This window comes from Solanum lycopersicum, chromosome 9 (genome assembly GCF_036512215.1).
Source record: "Solanum lycopersicum chromosome 9, SLM_r2.1".
In the NCBI taxonomy this organism is placed as follows: domain Eukaryota; kingdom Viridiplantae; phylum Streptophyta; class Magnoliopsida; order Solanales; family Solanaceae; genus Solanum; species Solanum lycopersicum.
In genome coordinates, this window is record NC_090808.1 from 626976 (window position 1) to 648833 (window position 21858).

The following is a 21858-nucleotide window of genomic DNA, read 5'->3' on the forward strand; positions in this document are numbered from 1 at the left end:
TTTACATATAAAGCACAATATAACTTTAGACATCTAAAGTATTCCTTGAGTGAATTATTTGTTCATCTTTGATTCCCTTATTGATATACTTTTCTTTTATTACTAACAAAAGTGTATGGCAATAGAATCATGAGTTCTTTATATTAGTTGCTTTTTGTCAAACTTAATTTATATTACTTGCTACAATTTTATACAAATAATTTTTTGCTCAATTTGGGATTAAATATTTCTATTAAAATATATTTAATTTAGATTCATACTATATGATATAATTTAGATTACGTAAATTGAGACCAAAAAAGTCGAAGTTAGACTCAAATAAATGTAAGTCACCTAACAAATGGAGAAAGAAGGAAAAAAAGGTTAGAGTGGACTTAGCAACATGTACGCTACGCGTTAATGAGAAAAGGGGAAAAAAGAAGAATCATTATATCTTTAGTGATTCACCATATATTAGTTATAATAAAGATAATTTTATATTTGAAAAAATATTAATTTAAATGTCATGATTAAGAATGAAAAAAATATTTACTGTAACCTGGTTGATTATCACATATTCCTTGTTTCTCTTTTTTTAGTGGACTAACTTTTTTTAACTCCAAAAACAAAAAGAATTTTCAAAATATAAAATTTATTACTTCTTTAATCTTTCATTAATAATTTGATCTAAAATTGTTCGTTTATCAAACGTTTAATACAAATATATCCATATGATTACTTAATTGGACAAAAACATCTTATTTCCTAATAAATAATACTATACTCATTTGCCCAAAAAAAAAAAGGAACTTTGATCTATTAAGTAATATGAAAGGGCATTGATAATGTGATATTTAAAGACTAAATTATATTTTTGTTCAATATAAATCTATTAAATTTGAATTCGCCTTGAAAAACTTCAAATTAAAAGAGTTTCTAACAAAAATGATTTCTACGACTCAAACTCAAAATCTTTAGATAAAAAATATTTACCACTCCACGAAACTTGGTTATTTATAGACTAGATCAGTTCTATTCATTGACTTGATGGTATAATAGACTAGATTAAATACTTTGTATGGTATAATAGACTAGATCAATTCTATTCATTGACTTGAAAGACAAGATTATTTATGCTATTAGTTTATATATTTCCACATACTTGGTTATTTCAACAAAATCTTATTCAATTTCTGTTTTTGTTTCATAAACAAACCAATCAAGAAACAGTCATGGCTGAAGTACTTGTCTCCATTGTGGTTGAACAATTGGGCAATTTCGTTGTGGAACAAGTTAAGGAACAAGTAGAGGAGCTAAAAATGGCTATTGGGATCAAGGAAGAGATTCAAAGTCTATCATTGAAGTTGAAAATGATAAGGGAAACATTGGATGATGCAGAGAGAAAAAGGGTCAAAGATGAAAATGTTAAACATTGGTTAGAAGTTCTTGAAATTTTTTCTTATGATGCAGACAATGTGTTAGATGAATGGCGCACAAGAATACTCCAGAAAGAAATTGAAAGACATGACTCTCTTCTTGTTGCTGGTGCTGGTGCTGGTGCTGCTGTTTCCATTCCTAAGAAGAAAGTTAGCTGCTTTTCACTGTCTTGTTGTTTTACTTTCAAGAAACTTGAGATTAATCGCGATATTGTTCGTAAAATAAAGGAATTAGATGTTAAGTTAGAAGAGATTGTGAGGGGAAAAGATCAGTTCAATTTTGTAGTTAATGCAACTGGTGGTGGTGTTTCTGATCAAGATGTGTTTAGGAGAGTTATGACTACGGGTATTGTTGATGAATCAGAAGTACATGGTAGGGATTCTGATAAAGAAGTTGTAATGAGGAAGTTGGTTGAGAGTAGTGATCTAGAAAATGTACCTGTTGTTGTTTCTGTTGTGGGTACAGGTGGGATTGGAAAAACAACACTTGCCCAACTAGCTTATGGTGATGAGGAATTGAAGGGTCATTTCGATAAAAGAATTTGGATTTGTGTTTCTAATCCTTTCGATGAAGTCAAAGTTGCAAAAGCTATTCTTGAAGGGCTAACTAAAAGCTCTCCGAATCTGTCTCAGTTTCATATGTTGTTAGAAAGAATTCAAGAATGTGTCTCTAAGATAAGGTTCTTTCTTGTGCTAGATGATGTGTGGTCAGAAGATTATTCTAGATGGGAACCATTAAAGAACTCCCTCAAGAATGGAGCTCCTGGAAGTAGAATCTTGGTTACATCCCGGAGTGAGAGGGTTGTGGGGATGATGGGAAGTTCTTACATGCATAGGTTGGGACAGATATCAGATTCAGATTGCTGGGCATTGTTTAGTCGGATAGCATTTTCAGGAAGGAGTAACGAGGATCGTGAGAATTTAGAAGATATTGGAAGGAGAGTTGTTCGAAAATGCAAAGGATTGCCACTTGCTGCAAAGACTATGGGAAGTCTCCTGCGTTTTAAAGTTACAGAACAAGAGTGGCAAACTGTTTTGGACAATCCAATATGGGAACAGAAAGAAGTGACAGTAGACCTTTTTCCTCATTTGTACTTGAGTTACGACGACTTGCCCCCAATCTTGAAGCGTTGTTTCTCATACTGTGCCATTTTTCCTAAAGATACTGTCATAAATGTAGACAAGTTGGTCAGAATTTGGATGGCACAAGGTTTTCTCAGCACAGTTGAAAATAACCAGCAGGAAGTTAGAGGACGCGAGTACTTCGTGAACTTAGCTATGCGCTCTTTCTTTCACGAGTTGGAGACAGATGATAAAAACACAAGTGTGATAATATCTTGCAAAATGCATGATGTAGTGCATGATTTTGCTCAGTTTCTTTCAAGAAATGACTGCTATAGCATCTCAGGGACCGAAAGCACAGAAAAAGTTCTTAATGTTCATCATTTATGCTGGGAGAGAACTGACACTGCAGTAACTCCTGTTTCTATCTGTGATGTTGGAAAGATCCGCAGTCTTTTTGCTGAACACTTGCTCGCGAAAGAGCTTACTCTCGATCTGGTCAAAGGTCTTAAATGTCTGAGAGTTCTAAATTTACATGGCTGTGGAATACAAGAACTCCCTCAAGAAATCGGCAATCTGTTCCATCTGAGGTACATTGATTTAAGCAGTAGCCGAGTACAGAACTTACCTGAAGCCATTTGCCGGTTGTGTAATCTGCAAACGTTAGATCTTCAAGGATGTAAGCGTCTTTCAGGACTTCCTCAACATATAGGAAAACTGATCAACTTGAGACACCTCATTACAACTGACACACCCAAGTTGGAATCTTTTCCTCAAGATATCGGAAATCTAACTCATCTCAGGACTTTGAGTGACTTTGCAGTTGGGAAAGGATCAAGCAAGCTAGGATATATCGGAAAATTGAACCAGCTTCAAGGGTATGTGTCTATCCATGTGATCGACAGTTTGAACTCTGCAGAAGACGTAGTTGAAGCACAAAATGCAGCATTAAGAATGAAGCCACACATTAAAGAACTACGTTTGAATTTCTACTGGGCAAGTGAGGTAAGTATGGATGTGATGGAAGCTCTAGTACCACCTCCAAACCTTAGATTCTTGACGATCAACGGATACAGAGGCACTCAATTCCCAACATGGATTACACTGTCCCTTAATAATCTTAGAGTTCTTACACTAAGTGAGTGCTTTAATTGCACCTTTTTGCCACCTTTAGGTAAGTTGCCATTTCTTGAAATTCTTTGGATAAGGCTTATGGATGAATTGAAACATGTAGGAAATGAATTCTTGGGCTTGCCAGGAACCATTAACACATTTCCAAAGTTAAAGAAATTGAGATTTTCATATTGTTCAGAGTGGGAAGAATGGACAGACATAAAACCAGAAGTTGGTTTTTCAGTAATGCCTAGTCTGAAGGAGTTGGAATTAAATTGTTGTGAAAAGCTAAATAGCCTTCCGTATTGTCTCCTGCAAAGAGTGTCATCACTAGAGTCTTTGAAGATCAAGATGTGCCCTTGTCTTGAGCTTGATTGGACTGAGATAACTCATATTCAGAGTATAGAAACTGATGATGGGATGTGAGGAATGTTGAGTTCTTTTGTGAGAAGCCTGAAGCCGGAATCACTGATAATCACCGGCCTTGTACAAACGGCTCATCACACTATGTGAGTTGGCCATGCACAAAGTCGTTACCTTAACTGCAAGGGACTTATTTATCTCCTACATGAGAATGAGAAAGATATGTATGATAATAAACTTTATTTAGTTTTCTTCATTTTTCTCTTTTGTTACCTGAATTATCCTTAACATAGAGTATGCATTTGTATCCACGTTTTGATGACATGTACATCAAGATTTTTGAATTTTAGATGTTGAACATATATAGCTTGAATATTCTTTGAACTAAAAGAGTTGTCTACTACCATACTGCTCAATCCTACTTTGTCTTTATATATAAATCTTGTATGGTTCAAAGTAACTTGGTGAGTCCCAAAAAATCAATCAATAAGTTGGTTCAATTGGAATTGTTGATGCAAGAACTTCGAAATGGAATACTAGATAAGTTTGCGAGAGGAAACTGCTCGGATGGTAAATATCCATCACTTCCAACTCAAAGGTTACGAGTTCGAGTAACCAAGGGACCAAAAAGGGTGGAAGCTCCTGGGTAAAAAAAAAAAGAACATAAGAATACCTGATAAGGTACACTCAACTGTGCTTTAACAGCATAAGTAAACAAACAACATATATTTGATCTTGACATCAGTCACTCAGTGTTCAATTGTCTTAGATCTCTAAAACATTTTTATCTTAATATCCCAGATTGATATTTTTGGCTATTTTCTCATTCTCACTATAAATATGTAATGGTACAGAGAGTTACATGGTAAGTTGCAAGTGGACAAACGACCATAGCACTGGTGACTAGTATCATTAGAACCAGCCACCTTTGCCCACATCAACTTTTTTATGTTGTAGTACAACAGTGAGTTGATGATGTAACAAATGATAAAGGCGAAAATTAGTCTTTGTTCTGCAAAATTGATTAGAAGCTGGATTTATCGACTTGAAGAGGGAACTGTGTTTATTGTTCCTCTTCATTTCAGATACTTCCTCATGTCCCATAACAGTCGTTTCGGCACTAAACTGCACCGTTAACATTCTCAATATCGTCTTTTGTCAATTGCATCTTGCCTTTGTCTCGTCTAGGGTTTCTTCGTGTTTGATCCGGTTGCCCTCGCTGCAAAATAAACAAGATTTCACCAAGATCACAATCACAAGAATCAATGCCATCATCCATGCAAAGGCCTGCTTTGCATAAGTAATTTTTGGACAAGGTTAAGGGAAGCATTCTATCAACAAAAAATATGCTGTCGGATGCTAGTCATGCCCCCCCCCCCCCCCCCCAAAGTTTGGGTCGTGGATTACTGTTTAACAATAACTGGTAATATTAAAACATGAATTAGGTACGTTCATACCTTCCTTAGAACAAATGCCAAATAAAGGTAGGCTACCTCCCATTCGTCTGGTGATAAAGTACCTGTAATTAGCAAAATATGTCATAACACAAGTTTTGGGTAGGCATATGTAACAAGCATCAAATTCAAAAATATTTGGATGAAAGAGCACAGCACTAATATTCAGCATCTAAGATGACCAAAACTTACTTTGGTCTTGGTTCCCATCACCTAATGCACCAAGCCTCCTCATTAGCTCAATAAACTCGGGTTTCTTCATGTATTCATCCACAAACTCATGGTTGTTCTTCACAAAAACTAGCTCGAAGTCATACTGCAATTAAAAAAAGAAAATAGCAACGCTGTCAGAACAAACGAGAAGGCAAGAAACAACTGCATTATATTCTTGAATGTTAATTATTATGCCTTCTGCAGTGTAATCCTTGAAATATCAGTAATTATGCCTCGTATACCATACAGAAATTATCTCTGACTACCTATAAGGATTTTGAATGATGTCTAAGACACTCCCTTATTTTGTCTCATAACTATTATTGGGGAGCACTCTCAATCAGTGTTATCAAGGCGCACTTAACACGTGCTTGAGCCCTGAAAAGAGGCTCAAATGTGTTGAGCGTTTCGCGTAGCTTAATGTGTGCTTTGGTGTCGTCATCGAGGTTCTAGGACATACTTTTCCTTGTCAATGAGCCACTTCTGAAGAGATGACACCAAACAATTGATATTTCACTTTATCGTGATTATTTTTCGATTTCTTTATTCATATATTTGTCATTCATGATTACAAATTATTGGTCTTGGACTAAACATGTATATTTTGTATTTTTTTTTCTCCCTTTTCGCCCTTTTCCATTAAAGTCCACACTTTATTTGCGCTTCACGCTAAAAGCCCCAGCAGACCTTAGAGCTTTTTTCCTTTTGATAACACTGCTCTCAATCAAGAAAACTGCCCTCTCTATATAAAAGAGAACCCACCACGGTCTTGATTTAAAATAAAAAATATTATAAGATCAAACAAGAGCACATATATACACCTACAATTTCTCGTATTCACAGAAAAGGGATATATAAAGTAAAAAAACAAATGACCAGCAGTACAGAACATGTCAACAACTAAAAATGGGAGGCACACATGATAATACCTCTTCAGCCATTGCCTTGAAAACAGGGAAAGGAACAATCCACTCAGGACAGTCAACAGCATCCTACAATCCCAATATTGACAGTCAATTTGTTTTGAAAAAAAAAGCAGATAAATCATATATATCCACACAGATGCAATCAAAGGATTTTCAATATCAGAACCGTAGATTGGTTTTCAAGATTTGATTGGAGGATAACCCTACGTTGATTTTCAAGATTTAATAAGAGGATAACCCTATGTTGATTTTCAGGATTTAATAAGAGGATAACCTATGTTGATTTTCAGGATTTAATAAGAGGATAACCCTATGTTGATTTTCAGGATTTAATAGGAGGAGGATAACATTCCAAGCATATAATACACAGATAATCTTTTGTAAGTCATGTTAAGATGGGAATTCTTCACCTGTTGATATATGTACATAAACTATGTCTGATCAAAAATTAATAAATGAGTTTTGAGCCCCAAAGTAGTGTTTGGTTTCATTCACAGCACATGCAAAATCCATAAATAATAGAGTAAGAACAGTTGTTCAGTCTGCTAGAACTTGCAAATCATGGAGGATAAAAGACAAATAAAAATCCTTCAATGTGCATTATTCTAAACAAGTAAAGCAAAAACTGAAAACCATACATGCCTACTAGCTATAAAACAAATAAATTATTCAAATGGAAGCTGAGATTTGTACTTTGAAACTAAAATCGACAAAGGAGCGCATACACACTTTAATCAATAACAATAATATTGAAGGACACAGATAAGATATATAGGAAGGCATAAATGTGTACAGACCTCCAGATGGAACTTGTATTTGATGCCAAAAGGATTTGAAGATTTGAATTTCTGCAACAATGGAAAATCTTAATATACATCTACTTATAGTAGTAAAAACAGAAATCAGAAAATTGCTAGAAAATGATAACACGAGTTACCTTCTCTGAAAATTCTTCATCAAAACGTATCCAATAGACACTATTACCAAAGGCTAGCCCCTCAGCTGCACTTCCAAAGACAAACAGGAACCATATATCAACAAATCTTTAATCTGGACTTGTACAGAAAGAGACTAGATAACACATTTCAAAAAATTGCAATGACACCATCACTCCACTAGTCTTGAGTGATGGCCACACGATCATAAAAATGAAGACAATATTAGAAATAATCAGAGGCCTTAAATAAAACACATAGAAGATAAAATGAGAAAAGGTAAACTAAGATAGTTTGGCTATATCCTACATAGACCTCTAAATGCACCATGCTTGTGGGTGTGATACTTTTATGATGATTAAAAAAACGGAACGAAGTAGACCTAAAACCACATGAAGGAAAATTGTCTCAAATGACTTAAAATCTCAAAATCGGAGCATGCTAAACAAAGTAATGAGTACAATAGAAGCAAAAGACCTATATGTACCACAAGGTTAGGGTTGAAGTTTTCTTGCAGATGTAACTTGCATAAGATCTCATGTTTGGTTAGAAGTCATTTTGTGTAGTTAGATACCTTTAGAAGTCATTTTGTGTAGTTAGATACCATCTAAGTTTAGAAGGAACTCTTACGTGCCTTACAAGCTATTATTAGTCATCACTGGAAGGAAAGAGATCCAAACAGAGGATATAAAGGATTCACATAGCCAACCTAACTAATTTAAATTTGATGCATAGTTTAATGGTTGATGAATCAGGCAAAAATCTAAGCATATGAGCACGAACCCCCCAAAATAAAAAAGGAGAAAAGATAAAACAAATGAAGAGCAATTTTCTAGTTGCAGTTCAGCTCCTTGACCTTTTAACTGAAAAGCTAGTGATGAGAGTAAGGACATAACAAAAAACATCAGTCTCATAACATTTATAGATTCAACAGGGACAAACAGGGCAGAATTGAGTAAAGTTGAACCTTCTCTATACTTCTTGACTATGACATTGGCATCTGGCATTGTTCCAATAAATATTCCTCCGGGTCGGAGTAAAACTGAGATGTTGGCCAGCGCACGTCGTGCACGTGCCTCAGTAGACCACGAATAATGCATAGCAAACTGCAAATTTCAAGTTTTCATAGCTCAGAATCTGTAAGAGGCCACCCAGGACAAACATAAATTCTGGATAAAGGGCTGTCGCATCTCCAGATACTAGGCAGAGGCATCCAATTAGGAGGACACTGTACAAACATCTTTCATCAACTTCTACTTCAGTTTTTACAGTTTTTTCAAAATTTAAGAAAGATGTGGATTATACTCCTTTTTCAGTGAGCTAGTTTGGAGAAGCTTCTGAACACACTAATGAATTTTCAAGTTTTCATCGGCAAAATAGAAAGTAAAAGCTGGACAAAAACTAAAATAGGACAAATGACACATTTAACATAGCCAGGAACCAAAAACACGAAAGCTTGAGATGAAATATTTTACGAGGGCATCAACATATCCAAAACACCTCATGATGCTCATAGAAAGAGATGCAGTTATATAAAAGTAATCCAATTCATATAAGCATGTACCTCTATAGGCTAAGAAATAGCAGAAAATAGTTCAATTAAGCCATAAATAACTACTCCTTTTGATAATGGAGTAGTTACTTTATGGCTTAATTGAACTACTTTTCTGATAGACACGAAATATTTTTGAAGGAGAATGATATATGGCTCATTGAGAACAAAGTCTTGGACTATTTTTTCACCTAACTCCCAAAAGAACAATGCTAGCTACACCATAGGAAATGTAGGAGACTGACATACCTGACAGCTACAAACATCAAAAGGTGCATCATCTGCTAATACCCTATCCAAGCGAACCTGAAATTCCCCACACAAGATATCAGTAGAATCATCCGCCTTGATGTTTCAATAAAAGCATGCAGCTGTTTGGATTATCAGTGGATTTAAGCATATATTGATCATCACTACACATCCAGCTAATGACATGATATCTAAGGTCATTGTATGTCTAGTAAATGATTCATCATACATCCATAATAATCTTTACAACACGGAAAAAAAAAGCAACAAAAAGATAAAAAATTTCAGTTCCATCTGAAAGAATGAGAAAACTTGATCAATCATGTGACTGATTTACCTCATAACAATCTCCACACAGGAGTCTGGCAGGAAATGAGAACTTTTTGCGCCGCTGATGGTGATCTGCCTCACCATTGTAACGAGTCCGGCAGTCTTCTATCTTTACATAATTTAAGAATAATATCAGAAGTCAGGGTAGCACTCAAATACAATAGAAAATAAAAATAGACCTCAAAAACTAGAATTTAACATAAATATAGAGAGGAATATAATTACTTTACTTGGTCAAAAGAAATATAGAGTAATATAACATTCTATGAGATGAATATTCATTCCCGCAAATAAAGGAAGAAACCTAGCATGTACATCTACAAAATAGAGGACTCAATTAAGAAATGCCAGCATCTCCTGTGCCTGAATCATTTAGTATTGATGTCAACAAGTTAGAATTCAAGAAAGCTTTTGCGGCCTTCTCTTTGAGTTAATATCCAGATTAACCTCCAATGAAAAGACAGACAAAAATTTGATCAACATTCCCCTGAAGTTAAATATCAACTCAATAACTTTGTTATAGTGTATTATACTTTTGTTATAAACTTCAACTTATCCAGTAAGATACTATAAAAAAAATTGGGGTAGTTCTGAAAGTTTTTTATGTTTATAACCACAACCAAGTTGCATGTCCAAACAAAACTTCAACTTCATCACATGATTTCATCTCACATGGCCAAACGGCCCCCTAGAATACTTGTTATAGTATACTTCACTGCAAGCACCACTCTAACAGCTGAATCGCATAGTAAACCTTCAGATGTTCGATTAATAACATTTAATAATGTTTAACTGCAAAATATCTGAAGTACTGATAAAAAGCATCTTCTAGAAAGCCATACAAATTGCTAAGCATGTAAATAGCTTGCTGAAAGGGAGATCTGACTTGCAGTGGCAAGCACAAAAACACCAAAAAATGTATTCATCCATCAGGAACTTACTGAACCATCGGCGATATCAATACCAACGTAATATCCAATCTTTGCTTTATCCCATTTGATGAGATCGCCACCCTGGTTTAAACAGAAAGTGAGAATAAGATGCATGGCTACTTGGTTAATTACCACCTAGAAATTCTAACACCTTGTTGCTGCCAGATAATTGGGGTGTAAAATAAGGAAAAAGTACCTTCCCACAAGCAAGATCAAGAACTGCATTCCCTCTTTTCGTATAAAGCTGAATCAAGACACTCTTGATCTAACAAGCCAGAAAGCCTCATTAGCAATGGACTATGCAGAATAACCCCGCCTATGAATAAAAAAGACATACCCAATTATTAAGTTTCTTTAAATGGATGATAGGACTTGCTTCGCGCTCTTCAAGAGTTTGATTGGTCCTCGCACTGTAATGATCAGCCACTTTCCTGGCAAAGATTTTTGTACTCTCATCTTCCAGAAAATGAGTGTCGCCTGACACCAGTTCAAACTTTTAATCAAACCGCAATAGAAAACCAACTTCTGGCTTCTTTATCCAAAAAGGTTACAACTTCCTAAAGTTTAGCATCAGAAGTTCAATTATTTATGGGATAATACATCGCCCCTAGCAGTTAAAAAACTACCCTGCATCGTAAATAAAATTCAGACATTACAATAATTGTAGCAGAACACTTAAGCAGCGAAAATAACAGTATCCTTCTTATTACTAACTAATGCAACAATGATCAAATATGTTATATCTATTTCTATACCGGTGACAGATAATGAAAATCAAAAGCAGTTACTATTAAATAAAAACATGAGAAAAATCTCTTCTAGGTTATGCTTTAAAAAAAGCAGTAGTTCTCTAACTTCACGGGCATCCGACAGTGTGGCCTAGTTGTCAATGAAGTGAAACTGAAAGGTCTCAATCTCATTACAGATAAAAAAAAAACACTAGGTGATTTCTTTCCATCTGTCCTAGCAACGGAGTCACCTGATACCTGTTACACGTTACTGGTAGCCGGTGGCTAGTATCACATGGAATTTCCCGATACCTATTACACGTGCTGGTAGCCAGTGACTAGTATCACGTCAATTTACGCCCAAGCTAACCCCGACACCACAGTTAATAAAACAAGAACAAACACAGCAATGAACAAATATGTTGTATTCATATCTATCTATACAAAGAAATGCGTGAATTTGTCTTACAAGTAAATATTACAAAATTCCCTTCTGGGTTGTGCTTATGCACAAGTAAAGTTTCTAATTTTACATGTACTCATTCAATAAACAAAACGAATATGCATATATCCATCTACACCAAATTAGGTAAATCCCAAATGGGGTCTTTTGAAAACAAAAAATTACCATCTGGATTTAGCTAAAATACAAGTAAAGTCTCTAACTTCATCATGCTCTATCCATATAATTCCAAGAAAAGATAATAAAAACAAAGAAGATGACAATATACCTTCTGGGTTATGCTTAAATTTGGATTGTGGAGGTCCATAAGAACTCGAAGATGGAGATCCTGAGTAACTTCTCTTCATAATTTGAAGCACAATCAGTATAGATTATGAACAAATCTGCAACACTAAGCTATAAAACAGTGAGAGAAGAAGAAGGAATTAGTGAAGGGAAAGTATTTGATTTGTCAAAGACACCTTTCTTCTCGACCTTAACCCTTATGGATTCGTTGTACGGAAAATATTTTTGGAAAAAAATTAAATATACTACTAATAATTTTTAACTTTTTATTATTATTTTATAGTAGTTAAGAATTTTTATGGAAGGAAAAGGTGTAAATATGGTAAACAAAAATTTAATAATTTATATAAAAATTGGAAAATTCATTAATTTAAACTATGAAAAATGTTTCAATTAATTGCAACCTATTTTAATTCTTTCAATGATTTACATCTTGTTATGAAATATATTATGTAAATGTCTATTAAATGTATTATCTTTATTACTATTTATGGTGATTATTGATTAGAAGTAAACTTCTTAATACAATGGGCATCCACATGATACTATTTTATAACACATAACTTTTTTTACATAAAATTTAAAAAATGAAATGTGAATGGTAATACTCTAATCCGAAATGATAAATATTTTAAAATAATATTTTGTGCTTATGAAATCATTGAAAAATATACCAAAACACACCCTTAAGCAAGTAGACAGTTGTAATCTAATCTTTTTGTGGATAGAGAGAATCATTTTTTATTTTTTTTTGAGTCTCATGCAGAAGTCATAATAGTGCTGTTTTGAAAGTTATGATTAGATTACTAATGAAAAGAAATGTTGTATTGAAAGTTATAATAATGGAAGAATTGTTATTGTGTAAATAAATTTTACCCTTCATGCTTTAATCTGCGTGCATAGATTCCTGGATAAGTTATTATTCATAAGAGTGCGCAAAATTGCTTATGATGAACTCATGAATTCAAGTAGCCGGTGCTCATGTGCGAGGAAGATTGCAATTCCTCTGAAGGTAACAATTCTATAATTGAGTTGCACTTGGTGAATACAAATTCCAATGTGGTTTCGCTCACAACAGCCTGCATAGGCAACCGTAATCTGTTGCTGCACTACCAGAGCCTCTCTCAGAAGTATTTGGGTAATCAACGCATGGTTTGTTGAATTTCTTATTGCTATACTAGTCTCATTACTGCACAGTAATGATCAAATGAATCCTGTTCAGATGCTTGTGCAAAGAGTTATAGAAAGCACGGATGATTGGTTGACTGCTTGCTTTACGTAAGTTTTTTTCTTTATACGAAATCACTTTTTGTGTGAAATTTGTGATACATCTTTTTTCCTTTTGGCTAGTAATCAACTAAAATGCTACCATATCTTCTCGGAAAGGACTGTATCGCTGTCAAAAAACTTGAGGGTTAGATACTACAGGTCCTAAGTATTGGGCTAGCAATCATCATGTCCTTTTGCTAATCACCATCTTCATGTATAACTTTCTTGATTTGTTTCCTGAAGAGATGGAATACATTTATCATGCGAAATTGTGATGAAGGAAATCTTCAAAGTTACAAAGAGGCAGACTGGGAACCCCCCAAAAGGGTTCCACAGCTATAAAAGTTTCACATATGGATTTTGAATGGCACTCTCATTCAAAACATTGGGTATATATTAATCAAGTATTTATGTTTTCTATATGTCACTATTTATCTATCACATTACAATCTTAGAACAATAAGTGGAAACAATACTATTTTTAAGAGGCAAAAACATTCTATTATTAAGAAAAAGGAAGGAAAGGGATCCTCAAAAGCGTTAAATGATTCTTAAAATATGTTTGTGAATGATTGGTAGAGACATGTGCAACAAAACATTATTATAAAACACATCTAAGAATGAAATAGTTGTTGTAAACACATAATTGACCTTACTAATTAGGAAGATGCAATTCACCGGAAAATGCTGAAAAAGATCGTCCACTGCATTCATATGTAACTCCAACCAGCTACATCAAATAATCTGAACGAAATCCAAGGAAAAGCCAACAAGAATCTCCTAGGCTCGAAACGTATATAAAAGAGTTCACAGTAAATATACAAGCATCCAAGAAATTTTGGTATATAATGACTATATGATACATCAAGGACAAATCTCAAACCAAGCATTTAGATGACGACATGCCCAAACAAATGATTAAACATTACCAAACAAATGATACATACAGAAGGTGGAATTAAGGAAAAAACTAAATTAACAGCAGCAGGAACAGTGGCAAGCAGCAGCAGCAGTAGTACAGAGTCGCCAACATCCAACTTCCACTGTAGAAATCAAATTTAGTGGTGTTGCCTCCTCCAATAATATGAAACAAAACTAGGCAACATACACCACAGTTCAAAGCCTCAACATTAGTGATAGACCAGAGTAAGTCTCAAATACGGTCAGATACGTGCACTGCTATCCAATCAAAACCTTTAACTGGAGAGCTGGAACCTCCCACTAGGCTTTTTCCTTCTCCACCCCTGCAAAGTTGAAAATTGTTTAATTTCTCCTCCATCTTAAAGGCAAGGATTTAAGATGTCAAGACAGTAACAGAGACTTACAAAGGCAGCATAGTAAACAAATGTCAGACCAGCTAAAACAATGAATCCAATTTGAAACACGTTGTACCTGCAAAGACATCTTTCCCCGTTCATAACATGATTCTTGCAGCCAGAAAATCAGTTCTTGGTGAATATCTAGAAACAACAGGAACTTACTTGTATAGATACTTAATTCCACGAAGAGATTGCAGATTGTGACCAAATATTTCTTGAGCTGCAGTGGCTTGAGCATAGTATGCAAAGGCCGTGGCGCAGAACTGAATGACACTGCAAGCGCAGAAAACAAAAGCTCATACTACCGAACTTTTACACCAGGTGGAAGCAGAAGAAAGGTGGTTATCAACCCAAATACTGCAGATTGGTCATCCTCGAATTTCATGTTCTATATACCACCTATCACCTCAGCAAAGTATTTAATACATGGAACCATTATCCAACAAAGTAGATGAAGCTATCTGTTTTTTATTTAGAAATAATAAGGGGGCAAGCACGTCCTTATAACAAATGCCTCATAAATTCAGCAAGGAAGTTCAGGATATCCTGTCGGCTGTCAGTGGAATCCTTGCTTTCCTTTCCGTAGTTGCCTACATATGGTTTAACTAGTAAATGGTCTAGAACCACAATACCCCCAAGTAAGATCAAAGCTACAACAATAATTGCCCAGTGAGATCAAGACCGTATAAGAAGCAGGCTGCTTCTTTTGTAGTATCAGGCCATAACCTGGAGGAACTGATTTAGCATGTTGCTTCATGCCTCACTTCAGCCAAACATCACCACTCAACTACCCAATAAATTGAATCCTAGCTGGTACATTAAATACTTCACTATTTGCATGGACAACCCAAAGTGTCCCAATATCAGTGGTCTAAGCATTTGTCCTTCAGATATTCATCATTAAGAAAAATAGAACAGTGTAGAGTTAATCCTACCTGATGGAGCAAAGAAGAATAAGGCCCACATTGAAAAGAAAGGAGTTCATGAGCGTAGCTCCCCACCTGTAAATAGTGGTGTAGCACAGCAGTGAGTCAGGGGAGACAGAGGAGCAAAGCAGGTGGCAAACAAATTCAATAAAGTATAATTTCAAACAGCAGAAGAAATTTACTTCATTGGGTGAATCGTAACAAAAACTAATCTCAAGCCAATCATCATAGCTCCGGCAATCACCGCAAGCAGAAGGTAGAAGCAAAAAAATGCAAAAGCTGCAGTGCCCAAGAGACCTGGAGAAAAAAAGGGAAAAAATACCATCACATTTCATGTATCAGTCACCATACATCGCAAATAAGGCAGGAGAGAGAGAGGTTGAAGGTACCCCAAATATCATCTAGTTTGATGAAAACCTCATTAAGGAAAGAAGAAAGTGGAGGATCAATCAGAAGATATATCACGATATGGGCAACCCAAGCTACAGAGACAATCAGCCTGTTTACATGAACCAAAAAAATACAGATTCACTATTTGCCATCTATTTATGTCAAATTATTCCAAAAAACTAGTGGAAATTAAAATATCTTCACATTCCCACATACCCTAAAACACCTAGGATGAGTTTTGCCAAATAACCTAGAACTGTCATTGCCCAAGCAGTCTCAGCCTGCCAAAAAGAGGCCATCAAACAAGTTTGCTCAACAAAATTACTTTGGCAAGGTGTGAAAAATAAGATTTTAGGCGGCCAAGTATAAAAGCACATCTCATTACCTTTTCACCTTGAGGATACATTTCCTCTAGCGCCTTGACATCGTCTTCAAGAAGAAGCACCTCCTGCAAGGTAAAACAAAAAATTATTTTATCACACTAACATAAAAACAAACCAGTACTTTTCAGTTTATTCATTTCTTGATATATTAATCTGACAAGAAAACAGAATCTTCATCCAACATCCTAAGATAAGAGAGATAAAATTGACATGAGGTCTGAGATAAAATCATCAATAACTTCAATGTAGAATTTCGAGGACAATGGATCATGCATATCAAGAGGAGTTTCACTTGCATACACAGGTTATGAACATCAATTGATCATATTAAAATAGCATAGCATGGTTTATTCATGCCTTTGCAGGAGAAGCATCAAGCTGAACTTATAAAAAGTTCTATTTATTTGTTTTTATTTTCAAATTTCATAAAATGTATAATGGCCACTTGAACAATGATTATCACCTTACATCCCACCTCTTTTTCCTACTTAACATAACAGATGATATTTATAGCATGTTTCATTTACTAAAAAAGACACAAGTATCTTTTTTGGACGACCATGGTGGTCTGGGCAACATGTGCACACCTCGACTAATTCTACGGGGTAGCAGGTACCTCTATTCATCAAGAGGACTTGGACAAATAGAAAAAATTGCCTAGTGATTTTGCCTCCGTTGGGATTTGAACATTGAACTCAGACCTCATGATTCTAACCAACTTCATTGACCACTAGGCCACATTGTTGGGTGCAAAGACAAATGTACCTTTACTTCTAGATATTCTACAATAATAATTATGCAATGAAATGCAATGATCAACATGACAGTGCGATTTGCTTATATATTTTTGTTTATTGTCTAAAACATTCCTTCTGTTGGGATGAAGATATCCCAGCCAACTTGCTTGCATGTTGACTATTCCACCAGGTACCTTTTACCTTCCACCAGCCTTGGTAATTCTATCCACCAAGGCTTACGCATAAGAGACAATTGCCTATTCTTTTGCCAAGAATTTAGACCTAAGACCTTAGGTTCTCCTCCACTTCATTGACCACTAACCACACCCTCGAGTGGCTCTAAAACATTCCATTTTTAAGTTCACCTTATATGTAACATAGTGCTAAAATGAAAAAAACATTCAAAGAAACCATGATGAGAAACAAGATATACCTTTTCGACTGCCTTCACATTCTTCCGCCATTTTCTTCCCTTACTCCCGCTCCTTTCTTCTTGATGAAGTGCATCAGTTGCTTTCTTCAATTCTTTCGCTCTTTTACCAAGCTCGGTAGCTTCCTATACAAAATCAAAGTTAAGCATCATGAGCCATGACACCAGCGTATATACCTTTATTTTATTTTAAACATCTGATCAGGATCATATGCAAAGAGCTTCTAACAGAAGAAAATACCTTGATATACTGTGACCGTGTAATAACAGCCTTTGGACGCCTGATGAACGAAAATATAAGTCCCAACGGGAGACAAGCAATGCCAACACCACCAAAAATCTGGAGATAATATGTGAAGCAGATAAGTCAGTACCAAACATGCATATTAGGGTGACGGGTTCTCTCTTTTGGCCTCCAATGCTGCTCCCCAACCTTAAAAGAACCGATCACCCTAACCCCCTCAACTATAATCAGAAGACACAACAAAACATTCATAGTCAAGTGGCCACCCTTACACAAATTTATTTTATTTTCAACTGCAAACCACAGAAAAATTACTCACATTGATTTCTAAAGTTCTACACTCAAAAACCAGAAAAGTGATATCTAAGAAGTTCTCCATATTAAGAGGCATTTTGCCAAGACAGAAATGACTGAAGAATTGAACATTAAGTCTCTTCATCACAACAATAACAATATTCAAGTGTCTAGAATTAGGAATTGTCATACCGTGAAAAGTACAGATCCAACAATAGTAGCCAGAGCAACGACATATTCAGGAAAAGTAGCACGCATAGTCCAGGTTGTCTCAGAGGAAGCACTAGCAGAGTATGCAGAACACTGGTAACAATTGAAGGCAAGGATTAGAATGGCGACTTTGGAATAAGACATTAAACTACTTATTGATGCTTATATAAGCTCAACTAACTAAGAAACAAGAAAGTTTAAATTTGCACCAACCTGACGGGCACCGTTTCCAATACATTGTTGACCATTGTTAAAATCAAATGAATTTGGAAATGAAGTGGTGGCTGATGACAGGTGTCTTACAGTGAAGTCTGCCTTTCCGGCGAGCCCTGAAATACCCAAAAGAGGGGTAGATAAAGATCAAAAAAGAAGTGTGATGAACAACAAAACCAAAACAACTTACCCGAACTTAAGCAATTCAATATAACTAGACACTTCAGTATACTTATCAGGGAAAAAAAGTGGTAAAATGTGCAAAGGAGATCCACAAAGTTAAAAGCAATGAAGGTAACAAATTGCAATTGAAAACTACATAAACCCTGAGGAAAGGGATGAATGTAACTATGTACATAAGTATGTTCCCCATTGCATAATTAATCGAAGAGCAAGGTGCCAGTTAGCAACAGTTTTGGGGTCCCAAAAGTTCATAACTACTTGCCATTGCAGTAAAATTCTTGATAACATGCGGCGGACAAGATCACCTCCCCTTCTCTTTTGGTTCTTCAGTATCCACACGTAAAAAATGCATAATGTTTTGAAATATGTCCCAATAATCACACATTCGTATCTGGTCAAAACTAGACCCAGGTAGCACTACAACAACTAGAGTAGCAAAGATGGGAAAATCTGTGGGAAGCTTGTAATTGAGCCACAAACCAGATGAGACATTCTTGACACCATCTTGGGTATAATCAAGAGTATTCAACTTATAATAAGAAATCTAGAAGGGCAAAATACAACTCCTAACACTAGGCATAATTTTCCCATAAACAGCATCCAGATATTCTTTTTTCTTATGACAAGGGTAACCCCCAGCCGCTACCCTTTGGGTGCCAATATCCAGATATTCTTCTTTTCGTAATTGTCCCATCATCTATGGGGGGGGGGGGGGGGAAATTCATGAGAAAAAACTACCAACCGAAGAAACTGTAATAACTTCCAAAGCTAGACACATAATAGTGAAGTCCAAATAAGAAACACAGCAACTACACATGATAGTGAAGTCCAAATAAGAAACACAACAACCACACATGATAGAGAATCTCAAATAAGAGAGACACGACAACTCCCTCAATAAGCTCGTAATTTGAACCATTAAGTATGTGATCTTTATACCAATTCACTCCATATCCAAGACTCAGGCTTTTAACTCTGCCTATGAAAACATCTCAATGCAATCCTCAGTTCAGACCACAATAAAGGTAGAGAATGTAGGTAAACTGCTTACAGTAGCCAAAAGATACTCTTAACTCTTGCATTTAATGGATACAGATAATTCATTGAATCAACCCAACTAATTTTGGTTGTGGCATAGTTGGCTGTCATCTAAATTACCCAACTCCGTACCCAGATTCTGACATTTCCTGATCGAAACTAACTAGTCCCGAAGCTCACCCTACATCACATTAGCATCCAAAGCTAGAAATGCACAGCATATTATACATGTCAACAAGTCTCATCAACACACAAAGTTACTCGAAGCTTACCATATAAAATTCCAAGCAACAAAGCACACACGATTGCTGTGACCAACACCCAACACATTGCACTTTTAAGCCTTTTGGCAATAGTCCTACAGAAAACAGAAAATAAAAACATCAGAACAGCAATACCATACCATACACATCACATCCAAAATTGTTCAAATTCACGTACTTATCCTGGTCGCCTTCGTAATAAAACATAGCAAAAGGAATGACGAAGAAAACGAGAATAGCATCAACAATGTAGATAGCAAGCCATAGTTGCTTCATTGGGAGCGTGAGATTACACGCTCCATTATAAATCGCGTGTTGACATGCCTGCCGATTAGCAACATCGGCCGGTAACATGAGAATAGAAATGGCAGCGACTGATAAGCCAAAAACGACAACAAATTTGGGGAAATAGGCTTGATTAGCATCATCAGGATGCTGATAATTGATGAGAAGATAGACATTGACTACGAAAACGAGAATACATACTACAATGGCTACAATAACCAAGGCGAGATTGAAATCCCCCATTGTTGTGTGAAGATTTCTCGATTCGGATCAATTTTGAAGGTTGATTCGAATCGGAATAACGTGTGAATGAGAAGAATTTAGGGTTTGGGTTTGAAATTTGATGAACAGAGACCCTTTTTCAGATCTGGGTTTTCGAAAAGAAAGGGGAAAAACAGGACGGGCGGATTTGCTCCGGTCGCGGTTTGATGTGCTGTTTCAGCTGGGGAGACATGAAATTACTAATTTACCCTATACCATTAAACAACATTGACTAAATTGTCCTTTTTCTTTAAATAGTATAGAAAACACTTTTAAACTTTGACGTAAATATTTGTTTCATCATCGAATTATTGACAATCTTAAAAGTACTCATTTACTTTACCAATTGAACCAAAATACGTCCTGATCTTGCAACATCAGTTAAATATATACCCCTAAATTTCTTTAAATCACTTTTAAACTTGACGCAAATATTCGTTTCACCATCGAACTATTGACAGTCTTAAATTTATTATGCAAATATTCGTTTCACCATCGAACTAATGACAGTCTTAAATTTATTACGCAAATATTCGTTTCACCATCGAACTATTGACAGTCTTAAATTTATTACCAACTGAACCAAAATACGCTCCGATCTTGCGACATTAGTTAAATATATACCCTCAAATTTCGTCAGGTTTAGGTGTGTTTTCAGCACTTTTCTCGATTTTTATTAAAAATTTCATGCTCATATAAGCGTTTGAGACCACTTGATTGGTATATCGGGAGTGTGGGTGTATTAAGTAGAGGGGTGTTTATAAATAGCTCGGAGATGAAACTAAAAAGTTTTATCAAATTCATGATTGTTTTTAATATCTTCTCTTAATATATAAAGCTAAATAAGTAGACATACTGATAATTATATACATCGAATTTGTATTTCATGAATATTGTAACACTCCTCCTATGTTTTGGTAAAAATTATGTAAATAGAAAATGATGATATAGACCATTTATAACATCTAAAATCATACTATAAAATTTAGTTTTTTGAATTTGGAACTTTTTATGATAAACAAATAGAGGGCTTAAACGTAATTTGAAATATTAGTAGAGGGAACAGGCTGGCAAAAGCAAGGAATTATTTGTTGTTTCCAACGGTTTTCGCTGGATTTTAAAATTTTAAAACATGCACTCTATGCCCTCCACTTAGACCAATCACCCACAATTTTCTATTTTTTTATTTTACGTCGAAATTATGTTTAAAAGGAAAAAGAATAATTTATTTTGTGTTTCGTTCAAATCTTTTTGGATTTAGTTACTTTTTGATTTATTTTAAAGTTATTTAACAATTATCATAATTGATAAAATTAAATTTTCATATGTTAATATTCTACGAACAATCAACAAAAGCAATATACTCATAGTGTTTATCATAATCATACAATGT

General features: G+C 35.2%; 3 protein-coding genes across 3 annotated transcripts; 1 reads left to right on the forward strand and 2 right to left on the reverse strand.

Moving 5' to 3' along the window:
* Nucleotides 1-1025: 1025 nt before the first annotated feature.
* Nucleotides 1026-4343, forward strand: LOC109118707 (putative disease resistance protein RGA3). The gene has a single exon (XM_019215452.3). It carries the CDS (start codon nt 1113-1115, stop codon nt 4014-4016), a length of 2904 nt encoding a protein of 967 aa, XP_019070997.2. The 5' UTR covers nt 1026-1112; the 3' UTR covers nt 4017-4343.
* Nucleotides 4344-4664: 321 nt separating this feature from the next.
* Nucleotides 4665-12256, reverse strand: LOC101253413 (mRNA cap guanine-N7 methyltransferase 1). Its single transcript, XM_004246719.5, has 13 exons — nt 12004-12256; nt 10882-11021; nt 10741-10809; nt 10554-10625; nt 9620-9721; nt 9283-9339; nt 8449-8587; nt 7484-7548; nt 7344-7394; nt 6550-6612; nt 5600-5723; nt 5411-5472; nt 4665-5172 (listed from the first exon to the last, which is right to left on the reverse strand). Exons 1-13 carry the CDS (start codon nt 12080-12082, stop codon nt 5074-5076), a joined length of 1122 nt encoding a protein of 373 aa, XP_004246767.2. The 5' UTR covers nt 12083-12256; the 3' UTR covers nt 4665-5073.
* A 1852-nt stretch (nt 12257-14108) lies between these two features.
* Nucleotides 14109-20656, reverse strand: LOC101253118 (LIMR family protein At5g01460). The gene is made up of 14 exons (XM_004246718.5): nt 20098-20656; nt 19929-20014; nt 18436-18551; nt 18205-18315; nt 17716-17814; nt 17478-17600; nt 16310-16372; nt 16141-16205; nt 15924-16033; nt 15717-15831; nt 15544-15609; nt 14771-14881; nt 14615-14681; nt 14109-14533 (listed from the first exon to the last, which is right to left on the reverse strand). Exons 1-14 carry the CDS (start codon nt 20445-20447, stop codon nt 14486-14488), a joined length of 1530 nt encoding a protein of 509 aa, XP_004246766.1. The 5' UTR covers nt 20448-20656; the 3' UTR covers nt 14109-14485.
* Nucleotides 20657-21858: the final 1202 nt, after the last annotated feature.

Excerpts from the sequence above, each read along its gene's own strand:
- LOC109118707 (XM_019215452.3), top strand. The coding sequence starts at position 1,113 with ATGCTATTAGTTTATATATTTCCACATACTTGGTTATTTCAACAAAAT.
- LOC101253413 (XM_004246719.5), bottom strand. The coding sequence starts at position 12,082 with ATGAAGAGAAGTTACTCAGGATCTCCATCTTCGAGTTCTTATGGACCT. Across the intron at positions 9,722-10,553 it reads TTGATATCGCCGATGGTTCA|ATAGAAGACTGCCGGACTCG; the intron begins GTAAGTTCCTGA and ends AATTATGTAAAG. Across the intron at positions 5,724-6,549 it reads TCAAGGCAATGGCTGAAGAG|TATGACTTCGAGCTAGTTTT; the intron begins GTATTATCATGT and ends TTTTAATTGCAG.
- LOC101253118 (XM_004246718.5), bottom strand. The coding sequence starts at position 20,447 with ATGGGGGATTTCAATCTCGCCTTGGTTATTGTAGCCATTGTAGTATGT. Across the intron at positions 15,832-15,923 it reads CAAACTAGATGATATTTGGG|GTCTCTTGGGCACTGCAGCT; the intron begins GTACCTTCAACC and ends TTTTTTCTCCAG. Across the intron at positions 14,882-15,543 it reads ATTCTTCTTTGCTCCATCAG|TGTCATTCAGTTCTGCGCCA; the intron begins GTAGGATTAACT and ends CTGCGCTTGCAG.